General features: G+C 39.7%; 1 protein-coding gene across 11 annotated transcripts in view; it reads right to left on the reverse strand.

Annotated features, from left to right (window-relative positions):
• Positions 1 to 837: 837 nt before the first annotated feature.
• LOC131493663 (zinc finger protein 883-like) overlaps positions 838 to 14,263 on the reverse strand; it is a 29,916-nt gene continuing 16,490 nt past the window's right edge. For 8 of the 11 annotated variants that reach the window (XM_058698263.1, XM_058698261.1, XM_058698264.1 and 5 more), the window contains one exon: positions 838 to 4,679. In XM_058698263.1, the coding sequence (XP_058554246.1) occupies positions 2,434 to 4,679 (2,246 nt within the window). In that variant the 3' untranslated portion in view covers positions 838 to 2,433. Of the gene's footprint in view, positions 4,680 to 11,442; positions 11,692 to 11,713; positions 11,770 to 14,263 lie in introns of those variants that run through there. The other 3 variants (XM_058698270.1, XM_058698271.1, XM_058698262.1) reach the window with 3 other exon arrangements.

Below are 14,263 nucleotides of genomic sequence, written 5' to 3' on the forward strand. Positions count from 1 at the left end.
ATATTTTTAAAAAATGTTTAAACAGATCTTTCTTAAAAATATATATATCCTCACAAAAAACAAAAAAAAACTAAAAAAAAAAAAATATATATATATATCCTCAAAAAACTAAAAATAGAACTACCCTATGACCCAGCAATTGCACTACTATGCATTTATCCACGGGATACAGGTGTGCTGTTTCAAAGGGGCACATTCACCCCAGTGTTTACAGCAGCACTATCAACAATAGCCAAAGTATGGAAAGAGCCCAAATGTCCTTCGATGGATGAGTGGATAAAGATGTGGTGTGTATATATACAATGGAGTATTACTCGGCAATCAAAAAGAATAAAATCTTGCCATTGCACTACATGGATGGAACTGGAGGGTATTATGCTAAGTGAAATTAGTCAGAGAAAGACAAATATCATATGACTTCACTCATACGAGGACTTTAAGAGACAAAACAGATGAACATAAGGGAAGGGAAACAAAAATAATATAAAAACTGGGAGGGGGACAAAACAGAAGAGACTCATAAATATGGAGAACAAACAGAGGGTTACGGGAGGGGTTGTCAGAGGAGGGATGGGATAAATGGGTTAAGGGGCACTAAGGAATCTACTCCTGAAATCATTGTTGCACTAGATGCTAACTAATGTGGACGTAAATTTATACACACACACACACACACACACATATATATATAAAATAAAACTCAAGTTGGATACTTAAATAGGGTATATTTAACCATATTTAAATGACTGCCCAGAGTTGATTTTTTTTAATTTTGAAACATTATTGTTTTAATAATGAAACTCTTAAAATTTTGAAAATCAGACAGGAAAATAGACATTATTGTTACAGTTACATAATCATATATTATGCTTTATTAAAACAAATCAACTAAAGCATATGTATAAATATCAAAACCATACATCTGAAGACAAAAACAAGTTACAAAACACGTGTTCCCACCGATACCCTAGCAAATCAATCACACACACACACACAAACATACATTAAAATATTATTGTATAAGTAATGAGACATGGATCAATATTAAGTAAATCGAGAAAAGTGCTGAAGGTGGAAAAAGTTATAGGGTATGGGATAGTTTTGAGGACGGTATACAGATAATTCAACTATTCTCATAGTACATTACTTCCAACCTGCAGCAGGCACACAGGCACACAATGGTTATGCTATTGCTCATAATTTGACACACATAGGAAATATGTCAAGTTTCTCCCCCCTGGAAAGCCAGGCTATCATTGGGTCAACAGGCTTGAATTCAAGCAACAAAGCTAAGATGCTCTTCCTGTAAATTTGAACTGGGGCACAAAGGTCATATGCACTAGAGTACTACAGAGTATACACTCAATGTTATTTCTGGTTCCAGAACCTACGAAGAGGAAACAGACACATCCTTCAGACTGCCCCTGGCTGGTGGAGGTGTACATTCTGGGCTGGGCTAGTCCACGGTGGGAACCCCTATAGTAGATCCCAGGAGGAACCAGACCATCACACATTATTTGCAGAGGTAACAGCATAGTTGGGGGGCGGACTAATCAAAAACATACGATGGCTCATGATAGGGAATGTCACGGGGTGACACGTGTTTCTCCAAAAGTGAAATCAGAGACTGAGAAGATTATTCTGTTTATTTGTTCTTTTCCAAAAGCTTCACGTTGCATGGTTAGTATTTTTATAAATGTCTACCATCAGCTTTATTTCTATTAAAGAATTTTGAGATCAGAGAAAAGCATAACTTTAGGGATAAGAGATCTAAAGGAAAATTCCTGTCCATATTTCCTAAAGACATACTTCCTTCAATACAATCTTCAGATATAATAAAGTCTGGATTTTGTTAAAGCCTGTACATTCAAAACACGTTTAGGACTTCCTCTCAGTATCAATTGTGTTGCTCAACAAAGGGCATTTCTGATAAAGTTGCTCAACTACGTTTGCTGCATTCTTTGGGTATCCCCCCTATTACTCCTCCGACCTACAAATGAGTACAACTTGTGGACGAAGGTCTCAAAAAAAATGTAAGATGCTGACAGTTTTTCCCAAATGTGGTCTGATTACTAATGGCCAAATTCTGGAAGAACATTTTCATATCTCTGATTGACAGGATTACCTCCTATGTAAATTCTTGGTTTAATAAGCTCTAATTCATAATAAAATAATCCCCCATACTCCCTACACGTATTAGTAGGCTTTCTTCCACATGCAGTCATTTTTAGTTGTCTTATTTACATCAGATTTTCAAACATTCATCAAATTCAGAGTGTTTTCCCCTATGAGTATTCTCGTTTGCTCTGGAAGATGACTTCTGGTAAGAGATTTGCCATTCTTTACATTCTTTGAGTCATGTCTTTTGTAAATTTTCCATGGTATTTTGAGGTATGACTCACGAGAGAAAGATTCCTCTCACCGCTATATTTACTACTTTTCTTCCCCTGTGTGTAACCTTGGATGTGCTGTGATAACTGATTTCTTGGCAGTTACCTCGCACTCAATACATTCATAGGGTTTCTCTCTTACGTGTCTTCTCTGATGTACTTTGAGGCCTGAGTTGCAACTGAAGGTTTTCCCACAATGCTTACACTCATAGGGTTTCTCTCCTGTGTGTGTTCTCTGATGCTTAGTGAGATCTGACTTATGATAGAAGGACTTCCCACATTCGTTACACTTATAAGGTTTCTCCCCTGTGTGTATCCTCTGATGTACGGTGAGAACGGATTTCTCCGAAAATGATTTCCCACACTCGTTACATTCATAGGGCTTCTCACCTGTGTGAGTTCTCTGATGTGATCTGAGGACTGAACCGCAAGTGAAAGTCTTCCCACACTGATTACAGTGATAGGATTTCTCCCCTCTGTGTGTTCTCTTATGTACTGTATAGTCTGACTTAAGGTAGAAAGTTTTCCCACATTTCTTGCACACATAGGGTTTCTCCCCTGTATGACTTCTCTGGTGTACTGTAAGGTATGAATTCCTAGAGAAGAATTTCCCACATTCCTTACATTCATAGGGTTTCTCACCTGTGTGAGTTCTGTGGTGTTTAGTGAGGTCCGATTTATTGTAGAAGGTTTTCCCACATTCATTACACTTGTAAGGTTTCTCGCCTGTGTGTATCCTCTGATGTACTGTGAGAACTGATTTCTCAGAAAAGGATTTCCCACACTCGTTACATTCATAGGGTTTCTCCTTTGTGTGAGTTCTCTGATGAACTTTTAGGCCCGAGTTACGACTAAAGGTTTTCCCGCACTGATTACATCCATAGGGTTTTCCCCCTATGTGAGTTTTCTCATGTTTTGTGACATCTGACTTGTGACAGAAGGTTTTCCCACAGAGCTCACATTCGTAGGGCTTCTCCCCTGTGTGAGTTCTCAGATGTACTGTAAGGTACGAGTTTCTGGAGAAGAATTTCCCACACTGATTACACTCATAGGGTTTCTCGCCTGTGTGTGTTTTCTGATGTATTGTGAGGACTGAGTTGCTTATGAAGGTTTTTCCACATCGGTTACATTCATAGGGCTTCTCCCCTGTGTGAATCCTCTGGTGTACCGTGAGATAGGACTTATGGTAGAAACACTTCCCACATTCCTTACATTCATAGGGCTTCTCTCCTGTGTGAGTCCTCTGATGAATTATGAGGTGTGAACTCCTAGAGAAGCATTTCCCACAGGCCTTACATTCGTAGGGTTTCTCTCCTGTGTGGATTCTCTGATGTAAAGTGAGGAGGGATTTCCGAGAGAAGCATTTCCCACATTCCTTACATTCGTATGGTTTCTCTCTTGGATGTATTTTCTGGTGTTTGGGGAGTTTTGACTTTTTGCAGAATGCTTTTCCACATTCGTTACATTCATGGACTTTGACTCCTACGTGTGTTCTCGGAGTTGTATTAAGAACGGACTTCTCCCAGAAAGGTTCTCCCAAGTTGTTATATTCAAATACTCTATCTCCTGTGTCAGGGAAGTCTGATCTCCTATTGAAACTAACCACTCTATCAATGTACTCATAACCCTTCACCTTTAAATGAACTCTAGGTTTCAAGAGGGAGGACTTCTCAAATGTTTTACCGTATTCATTAAACTCATGAAGATTTTCCATTCTTTGTGCTATCTTACGGGCCACGAGGGTTGCATTATTACAGAACGTTTTATCAGATTCATTATGTTCACAAGGACTCTCTCCTATACAAGCTTGGTTATATGGGACAAGTGCCTTCTCATGGAACTCTTTCCCGTATTCCTCATATTCCTTATTCCTTTGAATTAAGCATTGTTGTACATTTTTAATTTTCTGATATGGAATGAAATCTTCATTACGACTTACATATTTTTGATTTTGAATGAATTCACAAGGTTTCTCCCCCATTTGGGTTTTTTCAGGGTTACTATGAAGGAACAATTTCCCACATGGATTGAGGTCATCAGGCTTCTTACTTAAATAGTTTTTCTTATTAATAATTAATTCTGAAATACATTTCAAATTCATACCACATGAGTCACATTTACAGGGTATTTTTATGGAAGGAATGCTGTCTGTGCTGAAATTAAAAATGTTTCCTAATACATTACCTCTGTGTACAGTCAGTGTTTTGTTGTTGATAAATGGAGCCTGCCAGAAATGTCTGTGCTGGATTTCTTGATTCTGTTCTAGTTGGTTATCAACTTTGCAGACTTCTAGAAATGAAGGAAAAAAACAAAACAACCACAACAATCATAAGTAATGAATCTTATGGTAATTATGATGAAATTACACTTACAAACAAATGCCCTTTTACACAGTTGACTTAGTTTTATGAAATAAGACAGATCCAAATAGTCGTGTTGCCCCATCCTTTTGTATCAGAAGAAATAAAACCTGACAGGGTGGAAAAAAGGGGGATAGAAACTTATAACAAACACAACTGTATTTGGCAATTTACAAATATGTACTTCAAGACTTCATATACACAGTAGAAATAAATATAAAGCACGGTGAAGAAAAGGAAACAGTCATTGAAAAAAAAGGGGGCTGATCTAGGAATGGGAAATACAGAGAACTAGAGAGGCCCTAAAGAAGGAGATGAGAGGTGGGGCGCCTGGGTGGCGCAGTCGGTTAAGCGTCTGACTTCAGCCAGGTCACGATCTCACGGTCCGTGAGTTCGAGCCCCGCGTCAGGCTCTGGGCTGACGGCTCGGAGCCTGGAGCCTGTTTCCGATTCTGTGTCTCCCTCTCTCTCTGCCCCTCCCCCGTTCATGCTCTGTCTCTCTCTGTCCCAAAAATAAATAAAAAACGTTGAAAAAAAAATTAAAAAAAAAAAAAAAAAAAAAAAAAAGAAGGAGATGAGAATGCCCTAAAGAGGTACCAGGGGGATGATCTGATATTCTGAAGGATCAGACTTTAGGTAATTTTCTTCCCATCCTTACATTGTGCACCTAAATTCTATGGTTTACATGTTTCCAGTTTCATCCCCTTCTTTTTAAAATTACCTCTGTTTTGGGGTGCCTGGGTGGCTCAGTCAGTTAAATGTCTGACTCCTGGTTTCAGCTCAAGTCGTGATCTCACAGTTCGTGAGTTCAAGCCCCACATCAGGCTCTGTGCTGACAGCATGGAGCCTGCCTGGGATTCCCTCTCTCCCTCCCTCTCTTTCTGCCCTTCCTCCAGTCTCTTTATCTCTCAAAATAAATAAACTTAAAAAAAATTTTTTTAATTATGTCTATTTTGTTACACGTTAACTTATTATACTGTCAATGCCAAATTAAATCCCCAAAACACCGATTTCTTTGTGCTTGTGAAAGGACTCCTGTAACGGAGCTTCTAAGTTTCCCTCCAGTCATGTTACTTACAAATGTCTACCAGGAAATATGAAATCAGATGAGAAAGAAGGCTGAAATGACCAAATCCATCAACTGTTTTTAGTTGTGGTATATTCAGCTTAGTCTCAGAGTTTGTTCAAAAGGGAACCTCTACTACCACCAGATGCTAGTTTTCCCCCATTTTAAACACGCTCTGATATAATAGTAATAATTTTTTCTTGACACTCAGATCTCCACCTTTATTGGTTTTATTCATAACCGTGGAAGACCTGACCTAAAACACTAAAAGGTATTTATATTTACTTACCCTAAGAATTCTCAGCCATACTTCACGTTACCTTCTTGCTTGGTACATACAACGTAAAACCTATTCACAGCTCATTGTCTCTAAGTGCCAGCACAGCAAACAGACTGCAGTTATAATTCTGGGGGGGCGGGGGGGGACTTTTTACCAACAATATACATAATTAGCTGTTGTTCAGCTAATTATGTTGTTCAACATAATAAATGTCTTCTTTCTACAAATGCCAGACTATTAATTTGCCAAAACTTGTTCAAGTTCAACCAAGACTTTTCACTCAGCGAGCTTACATTCCCACTTTGGACTTGCTCACAACTTCATTCTTCAGGAAAATGACATGTCTCATAACTCATGTCTTCACAAACTTCTCTACAATTTCAAGTCCCACATACACTGAAATTTAAAATCAATCACATTCTATACATCTCATTCTATCACAATGTTAGATTATACTCCCTTGAAACATAAACATATCCTGTTAATTGCTGAAATTTAGAATACTCAGTAGTCTTTTTTTTCTTTTTCCAACCGCAAACTATGGTATCAGAAGTATTTATATCTGCTTTCCTCTAAATTCATCTGAGTGGGTTCTGGAAGTAATGGTCCTTAACAAGTGGTGTGCTTTCCAAAACAAAGATCAAGTTTGTTCTTGATCAAATTTATAATTTTGGACGAGAATCTACAGGTTTATAACCCAACATGTGGGTTTAGAAATTAATTTCTCATAGTATTTTCTGAATGAATGTATATAGGCTCTCTCACTCAAGAGTCACAGTTAATGAATTAAGTAATGATCCAATATCTACTCTATGTTATATAACAAAAAAAAGTTTGCTCTCAGAAAAAATTATAATCCAGATAATAATAGCTTCATTCAAAATCCATACACCATCAGGAACCAGGTTCTACAGCAGATAATGTAAACCAAAGCAATGAAGGAACATTTTACATTACAAAAGGTGTGGAAAGCTGAGTGTAAACTTAAAATTCATGACGATGATATTCACAACAGGAACAGTAACAGACCGTTTCCGTGAGCCAGGTACTGTTCCATGTACTCTTCATGTATTAATTCACAAGAATTACCAAATACATTAGAAATGAAATGTGACGTTGTAGGGCAGGAAAGCATATCTGGGGGTAAAACTCAGGAAGAAGGATTAAATGGGAGTTTAGCACCAGTTTAGCACCAGTTTAGCCACACAGATGAGATGTAGCCATATTTAAGGGTCATTAAAGGAGGAAGACTTAAATTTGCTATATTACATATTGGGGAAAATATAACTCAGGATATTAACATGATAAATCAGATGCTTTGTGGGGCAAAGTCTAATTTCATTTAGGAATTAGACCATCAAAGGGTAAAACAGTATGCCCAAGTGTTTTGGGGGATGTCAGTGCAAAATGAGAATAGAAATAATTTGCAAAGTTTACAAAGTAACAACAATACTGATCTAACATTAGGAAGGACGGAAGAAGGTAGAAAAATAAAATACCGTGACGGTCAGTTGTAAGAGTGGAAGACTCAGAGAATGTAACAAATCAAGTGGGGAAAATCTATGATTTGTAAATGCTAATTGTAATATTAGTTCTTGCCACACTGAAGGGATCGGGATATCCTACCCAGGACGTCCTACACAGGCAAGTAGAACGCTGAATGTTGAGTGGGCAAAAGATGAAGACAGAAACATGGACTTCTCAGGATAAATGAAAACCTGGTATCTCAGCCATAGGAAGGCATTACCCTATTCTGAAGATCCAATTTGACAAGATGTCTTCTAACAGATAAATTTAGTCGGTTCGATGGTGATTATCGAAATGTTGCAAAGTCCTCTCTTGCATTTTACTTGGTACTTTACATTGGCCACAGTTATCCATTCTATTGATTCTCCTTTCCTTTTTGGGCTAATTTTGTATCTTTTCTACTTTTTCTTCTTTACAACTTTGAAAGTTACACACACTGGTTTCTCAGCTTTAGGTGGCTTTCCGTTAATCTTACCATAAATACTTAACTTAAAATCTGAAGTAATTCAAAATCTTGAACCTCTTTTTCTGAATAAAAGAAGTATCAAACTCAATTTGACCACCCCTCACCTCATTTATATGCAGTTATTGTTTTGCAGATCATAGTGTCTTTTTTAGTCCCACACATTAGATATCTTCATTTTATACACATTATTGTTCAGATTTACCTGGATGTTTTCTAATTTCCTATCACTAACTGCTCTTTCTCTCATCTCCAGCATCCTTTTGGGGATCATATTCTCTTTTCTAGTAATCTCTCCATTAGAATTTTACAACGAAATTACACAATAAAAGGTACGGCTTCTATCGTTTATTTCAGGATCAACCCAAGTTTTACAATATGCTCCGACAAGAACTCTCCCGTTGACTAAACCTTAGTTAGGCTCCACTGAGCCCTGTTCTCAACTAGGCCTTTCCATGTTTATCCAGGCTGAATTCGGTTCTAGCAAGAGTCCTTTTAAGTCAGTCTAGTGGGAAGCCCCTCACCCTTGATATCTGATCAAGTTCCTTATTCCCTGCCCTTGATGTGCCTGGTCTGCATTTAGCAAGAATCCCCCTACCCCTGATGTCCCTCTTAGTACTGTTCTATCCAGTGATCCCCCCAGATTGTTGGCTATAAGTTCCTAGCTGCCTTAGCAGTATTTGGAGGTGAGCTCAGTTTTACTGAAGCTTCTCACTTACTATTCCCATAGCTATTGAATAAAATCTGTATCTGTCACCTTTAGCTGGAGTCTGGCTTTATTCCTCTTTGAAATAGCATCAGCTCAGTCAACTGCTGCAAGAGGAACAGGAGGAGAGAGGTAAACCCTCTGTGACACAGGCTTGGAAGGGCGGCTGAAAATGCAGCACAGACACTGATGAAATTCTCCTGACACAGGACAGTCAAGGACTATGGAACACAATCAAATATAGCCACACATAAGTAACTGCAGTCCCTGCCAAAAATAAAGGATGAAATACATCAAACCACAAATTTAAGAAACAGAAAGCAGGGGCACCTGGGGGGCTCAGTCAGTTGAACATCTGACTCTTGACTTTGGCTCAAGTCACGATCTCACAGTTCTCGAGTTCGAGCCCCACATCGGGCTCTGCGCTGACCACGGAGCCTGCTTTGGATTCTCTCTCTCCCTCTCTGCCCCTCCCCCACTCGTGCTCTCTCTCAAAATAAACAAACTTAAAAAAAAAAAAGAAAAAGGAAACTGAGAAAACAGCAAGGAATACCCAGAAAACCTCAAAATCAAATCAAAGCTAAACAGCTGAAAACCAAAATGAAAAGAAAATCTTGAAAGCAACAAAACAGAATATTAAAGAACAGAAGAACAAACACTTGAAAATCACAGGAGGAGGGACGTTAAGCCAGAAGGAAATGAAGTGAATCTTTCAAGTATGTGCAGAAATGAGTGTCAATGCAGAATTTTGTATCTAGAGAAAACACGTTTCATAAATGAAGAGGAAATAAAGGCTCTTTGGACAAATAAAAGTGGAGAGAATTCACTGCCAACACATCCATGTTGTAAGAAATACTAAAAGGAGTATTAGAAAGAGTAAGCTACACAAAGAAATACAGTGCTAATGGTTTAAAAAAAGAAAGTAAATAAAAGATGCCTTGTGGGGTTTGAAGTAAAATATCACATAGAATGGGAGGAACAGAAGTATATTGACATAAGATTGCAAAGCTACATGTAAACTAGTATGTCATTTGAAATCAGACTGATAAATTAAAGATGTTGTATTCCATAGGGCAAACACTTAAATGCTTGAAATATTCTTATTAAAAAAATAGAGGTTTTCACACTAGGTAAAATAGACCCAACCATATGGGTCTTTGAATGCTATCGATAGAAAATCCACTCTAAATATAAATAGGCTAAAAGTTAAAAGATGGAGGGGTACCTGGGTGGCTCAGTTGGTTAAGCCTCCAACTCCTGATTTCAGTTCAGGTCAAGACATCATGGTTCAGGAGTTCAAGCCCAGAGTTGGGCTCTGAGCTGGCAGTGTGGAGCCTGCCTGGGATTCTCTCCTTCCCTTTCTCTCTGCCCCTCCCCCGCTTATGCTCTCACTCTCAAATAAATCAACTTAACAACAAAAAAAGTAAAAAGATGGAAAAAGATATACATGGAAACGTTAATTAAAAGAAAGGTGAAGGTACTATGTATGCGTCTTTCTTTTTTTGCCTCCAGCATTCTGACTAAAAACTGAGGGTTCCTGTGACTAGCGAGCCCACCTCAGATTTGATAATATGCTAGAACAACTCACAGAACTCAGAAAACAATTTACTTATTTATTACTAGTTTATTATAAAGGATTCAACTCTGGAACAGCCAGAAGGAAAACACACATTGGCAAGGGTTTGGGACATGAGCGGTGTGTGAGCATGTGGAACTCCGGGCACGCAACTCAACACTCCTCAAACTCTGTTGTTTAGAAGTGTTTACGGAGGTTTCATTGCCCAGGCTTGAATGATTAAATCACAGGCCGCTGGTGGCAGCCAGCCCCTTGCTGAAGCGGTCTAGTGGCCCCCAGCATCCGGTCAGCCCAGTATACCAAAGACCCTCTTTTCATGCCAGAGACCCCAAGGGATTATGGAGCCATGTGTACAAGGAATCACATATGAAGTTCAAAATTCTGTTATATTCTAGCCTCTGTCACTACCTAAAAACTGCAATAGACCCCCACAGTTTTATCTGAATGAAATTCAAATTTAGCGGCATGGCTGAGAACATCAAGATCAAGTTCATGCTGAGGTCTCCAACTTTACTCCATGCTGTTGCTCACTGCACTTGCCACGCCAGAGCCATACCAGCCGTCCTGCCGTTGACCCAACAAGTCAAGCGCGCTCCCCTCTCTCTCAGAAAACGCTCTTCTCAGGGATCACATGGTTTAGGTCCTTTTCAACTAAAATTTTGAAGAAGCCACGTGGGCCACTTGGCTTAAACAGTCCACCTATCCCAAATGCCCTCGATCACATCACCTCATTTTCTTATCTTTAAAACCCTTCATAATGGGGCGCCTGGGTGGCTCAGTTGGTTAACATCTGACTTCAGCTCGGGATGATCTTGCGGTTCATCAGTTCGAGTGCTGTGCTGACAGCTCAGAGCCCGGAGCCTGCTTCCAATTCCGTGTCTCCCTCTCTCTATGCTCCCAACTCACATGTGTGTGCACGCGGGGGCTCTTTCTCTTTCTCAAAAATAAACATTAAAAAGAAAATTTAAAAAAATAAAAAATAAAACCCTTCATAGCATTCAGCATGACCTGAAATTATAAGATTAAATTATTTGCACCCTTGTTTATTGTCTACTTCTTCGTCTATGGTCCTTACCTCTATGCCTCCCTCCTGAATCTAAGCTCCACGAAAGCAGAATCCTTGATGTATCTCTGATGTATCCCAAGCTTTTAGGAGGGCATTAGTTAAATGTTAGCTGGAGGTGTAAACTTCCTGAATGCCTATTTTAGCAAGGCACTGTGATTTGTACCTTGCCTCATCTGATGCTCGTACGTATTGTGACAAAGGTCTTACTATTGAAATATACAATGAGGAAACAGAGGCTCACAGAGGTTAAGTGACTTGTCTAAGCTAATAAATGGCTTACCTAGGATTTGTGGAGTAGGTGTATGAATATCAAAGCACACTTCAGAGCAAAAAGTTCTACGAGAGATAGAGACATCATCATAACGGGGTCATCTCATTAAGAGAAGAACATAAAGATTCTTATATTTATACACTTAATAATTCTTAATGATTCTTTAAAAAAAAGTTTTTTTAATGTTTATTTTTGAGAGAGAGAGAGAGAGAGAGAGAGAGAGACAGAGCACAAGCAGGGGAGAGGCAGAGAGAGAGGGATCCACAGTCCAAAACAGGCTCCAGTCTCCGAACTGTCAGCACAGAGCCAACGCGGGGCTCGAACCCATGAGCCGTGATATCATGACCTGAGCCGAAGTCGACGCTTAACCAACTGAGCCACCCAGGCGCCCCAATAATAAATCTTTAAATAGATAAAGCAAAACCTAACAGAACTGAAAGGAGAAATAAATGAATACAAAATTCTAGCTGGAGACTCGAACGGTGCTATCTCACTGTGTCACTGACAAAGCTTTTGAGTGTTCTAGCCCCAATCCCATTTGGCCATCAGCCCAGTGACTTGTAGTTTACTGCTTCACATGGAGCAGTGATTTTTCAGGAATGCACATATCGTGTTATAACAGGTGTATTCATACACCTTCATTGCTCTCCACTTGTTTTTAGCCTCCTTTTATCTACACGGACACCCAGCCTTTGTGTTGCCCAGATTTGCAACTGGTACATTCTCTTCTGTCAGCTAGCTCCCACAATTGCTTTAATTAGTTCTTCAGTTAAATTCAAAGCCCACCACCAGTCTTTTTACCATGCTTTCTTTCTGTCACTCCTTGGTTACCTGATACTCATTCTCTAATAGAGGCTTCCAGGAACAATGATCCTAGGGTTCTTGCCTATTCGAAAAAGATTTGTTCCTCATTAAAGAAGATCCTCTTAAATGGGTATAATACTGTCAATGGAACACACTAAGGATTTTGTAGGAACTGCTGTGCTAATTCTTACCTACAGATTTAACTATGGAGAAGTCTGAAGCTAGTTGGACTTTCTCTTATATTGGCTGGTTATCAAATTGACTCTTTGTTTTTGAAATCCCGTCTCTTTATTAGACTCTATCCTAATGTGGATGCGACTGGCCCTTTTATACAGATTCAATTGCACCTCTCCCTCCAACCCCCCCAACAAAAAGTGTTCCTGGATTATTTTAAATACTTGTTCTATTTCCTTTACTTTCCCATTTGGGGGACGAACTGTAGGCAGAGCATGCGGGGGAGCTCTAATCTTCAGGACTCATTTCAGCTGCTTCTCGCTCGCATGTCTCACTTCCTTCTGAATGTAATTTCAACACTATCTGTTTTTTCTTGCGATTCCTCCGATTTCCTTTCTTGACTGTGATTTTATTTTTTGTTTCAATTCTTTTCTGACTTTGACACCCCACAATTTGTTTTCTATTAACATCTTCCTTAAAAACTTGTATCACAGAGGTATTTAATTCCATTAGTTCTCTCTTTTGAAACTCATTATTTAATATTTGGTCACACTATTTATCTACTTTATGACTACTTTGATCAAATGACAATTCAATCACCTACTATCTTTCTTGCCGATCTTTGTCCTCCCTTTTCTCTTGCAACAGTTTCGTATGTATTTTGTGCTGGTTCCTGTTCAATTACTCAGGCTGAAAGGAGGTGAGCTTTGTAAGGAACAGCACGCTGCACAAGGTTTACTCGAGAGAAGGGAAGAGAGTCACGTCTTAGGCTGACAAGGTAATTCCTTATGAACAAGCATTTTGCACATGTACTGGACTCAGTTTATAGATCAGCCAAACTCTGCCTTCCTTCATAGCCAGAGCGGCCTTGGCAGCGGCTTCTCTCTTGGCGATCCCTGCGTCGGGTCACCAGGCTGGCACCGCTGTCACTCCAGAGTGAGGAACAGCGGGTGTCGAGCTGACTTCCAGAAACTACGTGCCCCGGTAACCGAACTGGACCCACGGAGGCTCTGGGGCCCCAGCATCTGCCCAGACAAACTGTCTGATGCAATCCAGAAAAGAAAGGTAGTCAAACCTCTACAGAACAATTGCATCTAATAAAGGAGAACAGGAAGAAGACCACAGATCTATCGTTCTCCCTTCCACCTCTCCGACGCGCCGCTCTGGGACACAGCGGTTCACATGAAGACTCTGACAATACCCTGTTGGTCCGAGCGACCCGATGTGCTAATTACAGAGCTCTGGTCACCAAGGCAACTGCCGTCTGGAACTTTCCTTTCCTCCTAACCGCTTCCCTCATTTTTGTAGAAGGTCTGCACATCCTTACCAATTGTTACCGAGCGAGTTTTTGCTTCAAATCCTGTGGCCTGCAAGTACCCGCTAAGAGCGCGTAAGATTCTCTCTCCACATTTAGACGTCTGTGAGGCAGTTTTCCCAGACGTAAAGCCTCTCTTGCGCTATCACAGAACAGAAGAGGCTACTGGAAGATATGTTTGGTTTCTACACTTTACTACATCTGCTTGGCAGAAGCAAACTGCATCCGAGGGAGCTCAGCCATCTAGGGCACAGCACTGCTGTTAA

The sequence above is a fragment of the Neofelis nebulosa genome, chromosome 13 (assembly GCF_028018385.1).
Source record: "Neofelis nebulosa isolate mNeoNeb1 chromosome 13, mNeoNeb1.pri, whole genome shotgun sequence".
Taxonomy (NCBI): domain Eukaryota; kingdom Metazoa; phylum Chordata; class Mammalia; order Carnivora; family Felidae; genus Neofelis; species Neofelis nebulosa.